Raw genomic sequence first — 6,000 nt, forward strand, 5'->3', positions numbered from 1 at the left:
AGAGAGAGAGAGAGAGAGAGAGAGAGAATCTACAGGGTAAAAGATATAGAGAAGCATGAAGAGGAGAGAAAAAACAGCAAAAAAAAAAAAAAAAACAAAATAGAAAAACAGACATGCCAGGAGAAAGGTAAATTCAAGAAGAAAAGAACAGGATACTCTTATTTGCTTCGGTTTAGTTTATCAGGGCACATGTGCGGTACATAATGGTTACATTCCTCTGAGAGCTGGCACAGGTACGTAACACAGTGTAATTCTTTTTTTCATCCACTTTTCTTCCCCTCCCTCTCCCTTCCACCCATCCGTGGATCCTTCTCCTTTCTTCTTTGTATATATTTACAGCACACAGTGTCTACATTCCTTGTGTGGAGTTGGTGTATGCACATAGCACACCTCGGTTCCTTTCTTTCCATCCCTTCCCTCCTTTCCTTCCCCCTTCCCACATCTTTTGATCCCCTCTGACAGCAATCTGCCTCCCTATTTCCTATTATTTACATTTTATTTTACTCTTTGTTTTAACTCTGAGTTTCTCATAGAAGAGAAACCATCTGATATTTAAGCTGGTGTGTTTCATTTCACTTAATATTATGGTCTCAAGATAGATCTGTTTTCCTACAACTTACTCAGGCCTTTTCTTTTTTCATGGCAGAGAGTGCTCCACGGTGCTTAAACACCATGTTTATCTAATCCATTCATCTGTTGGTGTTCATATAGCTGCTTCCAAGATTTAAGATTATGAGTTGTGCTGCTATAAATGTGGACATTCATACAGCTCTGTAACATGACGTCTTTAACTCTTAAATTTTTTTTTTTTTTTTGTCTTTTTCTTTTTTATCGGTACCAGGGATCGGACTCACGACCGCCTGCTTGCAAGGCAGGTGCTTAAGCCGCTGAGCTAAATCCCCAGGCCCTACGTCTTTAACTCTTTTGGAAGATACCTAGAGGAGGAATAGCTGGGTGAAATAGAATTTCTAGTTTCAGGTATCTGAGAAATCTCCATACTGATTTCCATAGCAGTTGTACTGGTTTGCATTCCCATCAAAAGTGTAGAAGTGTTCCTTTTTCCCTGCAGTCTTTCTAGAGTTTGTTAGCATTTGATTTCTTGACGATGGCCATTCTTTCTGGGGTGAGAAGAGATCTGTATTGTTTGGTTTTGCATTTCTCTAAAGGCCAGTGAGGTTGAGCATTTCTTCATGTATTTATTGGCTATTTGTAATACTTCTGGGAACTGTCTATTCATTGCGTTTGCCCATTTTTGAGTGAGTTTTTTATTTTAAAAGTCTAATTTTTTCAGTGTCTTTTATATTCTAGATATGAGTCCTCTATCTGAGGAATCACTGGTAAATTTTTTCCTATTCTTTACATTGTCTTTTTACTCTATCACTTGTTTCTTTTGTTGTGCAGAAGCTTTTTAAGTTGATATGACCCCATTTAACAGGGATACTCTTAATCTTCAAACTTTCTCTCTGGAAAAGGATTCTGGAGTTGAAAATCCCTTCTCTAAAGTAATCTGAATACCCAGAACAAGTGTGACCTTCTCCCCTGAAGACCAGAGGAACAGGGAGCCCCAGGTTGTGGAGAAGCAGCCTATCAAAAGCCCCTCCCCCAGGTCAGTACTGCAGGTGCCAGATGGTCCTACTGATGGCCATGGGCCTTGGTGCTCCCCAGCAGAGGAATGTTGCTGGCTTGTCTCCTAGACCTGGGTGGCCAAAGTTCAGAAGCTGGAGGTGCTGAGCAGTGGTGCCTAGTTTTCATGCCACCAGCCAGACCAGTGATTTGTAAAATGGGATTCTTGGGACTTCTGTCATTCCTGATATCATTTGTCCTCCTGAGGGATGTCCAGGAACCTACCCTGGTTGAAGGGCTCATTTTCAGTAAGTAATGGGCACATGGTGTTTGCAATAGAGAGAGATAACTTGATGGGGAGGAAGGAGCAAAGAAGAGTTTCACTGCTTCCTCTGACCTTGGGTGGGTGAGAGGAGATGTGGAATCATTATTTTAGCTCTCTTCCTCCTGGTAAGACAACCTTGGTGAACACAGGAATCTAAGTCTGTAGCAACTGAATATCTGTCACTGTTCCAAGGAATTCTTCCTGGAGGTGCTTGGATCTAGAAACTCATGAAAATGGACTTTGGGATCTGTATAGCCAAAGGGACATTCTCTTAAGGACAAGCCATCCTCAGATGGTCCTTGACTTTGAGGGATAAAAAAAAGGTCTTTCGAACGCTTGGAGTACGGAAATAGGAAAACTCTGTATTTACCAAAAATACGTAAAATGTACTGAACATTTTAAAGGACGTAGTTGAAAGTGAGCACGCAAGAGCCATGCATCATAGGTTCAATTTTGAGTCCCACTCTTTGATAACCTGTGTGACCTCGACACATTCAGATAATTGCACTTTGCTTCAGGCTCCTCTGTTTATTAGACATGGATATTAACAAGACTGAATCATAGATGTGTAATGAGGATTAAGGAGAACTGTCCGGGTTCATAGTAAGCTCTTTATCCATATTGATCATTATTACTATTTTGTCCTAGGCAGCTTTTCAAACTTGTTGCATTAGTGTTCAGAGCAGTGCCTCCTGGGGAAACCTCCAAGCCAGCAAGACCCAGTGACCAGAAGAGTCTTAGAGAAGCTTGTCCTTCTCTGGGAAGCTTACAGGTGATAGGGGTGGGGGGAGGGGTGTATTTAGGGATTAGGTGGTGAGTGGCTGGGGGATGTGGTTAGTGTCATAAGACTCCTGACACCCTTGTTACTACCTTCTGGGCACAGGTGGAGGGAAAACAAGCTCCTCCAACTTCACATCTTTGGGGGAAGGAAGAACAGTGGCCCCTTTAATGTCTGAAGGAAGAATGCTTCTCTTTCCTTAGAGTCCTGTCCCAGAATGAGAGTAAGATGTGAAGTCGAAGAAATAGATCAGTGCACGAGGCATAGTCATTGCCCGGATAAGATGAAGTGCTGCCCGTACCTCTGTGGGAAGAAATGTTTAGATCTCAGAAAAGGTACCTGACAGAACCCCTGGACCCCAATGCCTTGTCCTCCCTCCCCTTCCTACCCTGGCGTTGTCTGTCCCCCCTTCCTGGGTCACCAAGGCTGGTTTCTGATCGAGAATCTCAGTGTATCTTCTACTTGACACAAATCCTGCCAGTGCTGGACTTAGAAGTCACTTCATTTTTGTCCCTATGTGGTGTGAGCAATATACATGTATGTGACGTATGTGATGGGAGAAGTTGAGTTTCTCTGTCTTGAAACTCTGTTTCCCCTTCTAGAAGATAGATATGGGCACTAGATCACTGGTCTCTTGACTACTTTTCAGTGACCTTCTGCATGCCAAGAAGCCACTAAAGTCCCAATGGTCACCAAGATTGTGCCAGGTTATGCGATAATAAGAGACAGGTGTACGAGGCCTCTCTATCTATATAAATCCGGGGTACCTTCCCTGAATCCTTCAAATCATATACTCTTTACTGCCTGCTTGTATCATTGAGCTCTAAGGAAGAATATCAAAGACTTTCCATTCACTTCTCATTCAACAAATATTGTATTTATTGGTGTCCCTGACCCCTGGGATGGGTTTCACTTGCTCATTGTGATCAGGAAGAACAGAAAAGTTTTGCCTGGGCAGTAAAAGCTTTGTGATTTGTGACCTGAAAGATGGACAGCATGCAGAAAGCATGCAGGGAATAATCTTTCAGAGACAGGGAGCAGCAGGTAGAAAGGTCCCTGTGGTGTGAAGCAGCAGGATCAGGCCTAAAAAGACCAGAAGGCAGAGACAGAATAAACAGGGTAAGAGATGAGGAAGCTGAAACTGGAATAGACAGGAGGGTACAGGGTTCTGGTTCTTGTCCTAAGAGCAACACATTATCTATATGTAAGTCCCTAAGCATCTATGTGACCTCAGAGAAGCTACTCACCATCTCTAAGTCTCATTTTACTCATCTGCATAGCGAGAAACCTGAGAGGGTCTACCACAAAAGATTGAATGTCGGCATATGTCAAATGCTAAGAATAGTGACTGATTTACCTTCATAAAATTGTTGTTTTTTTGTGCTTCAGATCATGAGGTACTAAATGACTTGATTTTTTATTTAGCACTCTGGCGAAATAGTTCTTCACTGAATGCTTTTTACATTCAGGATGTATATTTTTTTTCACTAAGAACACTCCTGAAATATCCATGCTGAGCCAAATTACCTGCTAGAAATTGCTGTAGCAAGATGACATAGGACATAATTTCTTCCTTTGAAAACTCATACCCCATAGAGGAGTGAGAAAGAATGAACCCATTACACAGAAGTGATAGATGAGTGTGCAAGTGATAAATGTGAATTACAAAAGTGATAAACATGCACAATTGAAGCACAATAAAGGAAAGCTAGAGGGAAAGGAATGGATCCAGGAAAGACATCATCACAAAAGAGTGGACAACTGGGAAGGATTTTAGTTAGCAAGAAATGTGGGGACATTTAGATATGTGCAAAAGCAGGTAGATGGGTTAAGTACATGGTAGTTTTATAGCACAAGTTGAAAGTGAGAGTCTTAAGAGCAGCAAGAGAAATAAAGCTGGAAAGAAGGAAGAAATGGAGTTAGGAATTCTTCTAGATGAAATTTTATCTTGAGCCTGGTGATCAGTTATATTGAGCCCAATGTGGAGTAGACTGAAGAAGTCTGGGAGATCCATTGGTATCCGGTCTTGGTGGGCTTGGGAAAGACAATGCTGCTTAGATTTTAAAGGTGGCAAAAAGAGAAAGGAAGAAAGAAAGAAAAGAACAAAAGAAAGAAAGAAAGAAGAAAAACTAAACAGAAAAATGTGATTTAGTTGTTCAGAGTTGGGGAAGCCCAATAAAAGGGGCCATATGGTATTGTCACATCTGCTTCTTACAACAGGCCTTAAGACAAACAGGCTAGTATTTCGTATTCTTGTCTTACAGACAAAGAAGTTAAGAATCACTGGTGTTAAAGTGGGTAGCCAAATACGCCTCTCAGCAGAGACAGAGAGCAGTGGTCAGAGGAAGGGAGGGGCAGATACTCCGGGGAGATGGGCATTCAAACAGCTCTGCACTGTGACCTCCCTGCAGATATGTGCAGTATGCCAATGGACACTGGCCCCTGCTTGGCCTACCTTCCCCGCTGGTGGTATAATAAAGAAACCGACCTCTGTTCCAGATTCATCTATGGTGGTTGCAATGGGAACAATAACAACTTCCCATCTGAAGCCATCTGCAAGGTCATCTGCAAAAAAGTATGTAAGTCCCAAACTCCCGTGCTTATCAGGGTCACACAAAAATTTGGACATTGGTCCATTCCAAGACCTAGTGGGCCTAAAGTTGACGGAAACGGCTCCAATCAGGATATAAGAATGCACTTTGCTGAGCTGTAAGTATGAGGACATTTTGGGAAAGAGAGGATAGGAAGGGAGGCAATGAGCAAAGGGTATGTGGTGAGTAGGGGGTGCAGGCCAAACCAAAGACTCATCTCACGTTGATTTCCATTTCCTGCTGAAAGATGTCAATATGATCTCTTCTTTTCCATTATCTGTAAGAGGTGGTTCCTAAGGTGACCTGGATCCAAATATCTCACCTTTTCTTCTGCTATCTTGCAGATACTAGGATACACTAAGGAGGAGCTGGAACAGCCTTCAGAATTTGGCTCACAATCTGAGGCTACCTCTACGTATGCCTGACCAGTGCTCCGTGTGGCTTTCACTGGTCAAATTTCAGCCACTGAGACTTTGACTGTTCCAAAAACAGCTGCAGGATTGGCTTCCTCTCGTTGATCCAGCTTATCTTCTCTACTAACTTGGTATCCTTCACCTTTAACCCTTTCTCAGTGTGATTCCCTGTTTCTCTAACTTTCAGGAAGCCCATTTATTCCCATAATGTCTACAGCTTCACCTAATAAAGTATTCTGATATTTCTGAGTCTGAATAATTTGCATCCACAGTATGTAGAGAGTCACATCTAGTCACATCTCTACATGCAGTTTTCACAGAGTAAGAGGT

General features: G+C 42.3%; 1 protein-coding gene across 1 annotated transcript; it reads left to right on the top strand.

The window, feature by feature from the left end:
* Nucleotides 1–1,750: 1,750 nt before the first annotated feature.
* Nucleotides 1,751–5,682, top strand: LOC100725729 (WAP four-disulfide core domain protein 6A). Its single transcript, XM_013150430.2, has 4 exons — nucleotides 1,751–1,871; nucleotides 2,870–3,001; nucleotides 5,078–5,241; nucleotides 5,602–5,682. The coding sequence occupies exons 1-4, from the start codon at nucleotides 1,751–1,753 to the stop codon at nucleotides 5,680–5,682; spliced, it is 498 nt and encodes a 165-aa protein (XP_013005884.2).
* Nucleotides 5,683–6,000: the final 318 nt, after the last annotated feature.

This window comes from Cavia porcellus, unplaced genomic scaffold (genome assembly GCF_034190915.1).
Source record: "Cavia porcellus strain 051 isolate PalLab524CR breed Dunkin Hartley unplaced genomic scaffold, mCavPor4.1 scaffold_5, whole genome shotgun sequence".
Classification (NCBI taxonomy): Eukaryota; Metazoa; Chordata; class Mammalia; order Rodentia; family Caviidae; genus Cavia; species Cavia porcellus.

Coding starts and splice junctions, on each gene's coding strand:
- LOC100725729 (XM_013150430.2), top strand. CDS start 1,751: ATGCCACCAGCCAGACCAGTGATTTGTAAAATGGGATTCTTGGGACTT. Junction 1,872..2,869: donor GGTTGAAGGGCTCATTTTCA/GTAAGTAATGGG, acceptor CTCTTTCCTTAG/AGTCCTGTCCCAGAATGAGA. Junction 3,002..5,077: donor ATGTTTAGATCTCAGAAAAG/GTACCTGACAGA, acceptor ACCTCCCTGCAG/ATATGTGCAGTATGCCAATG.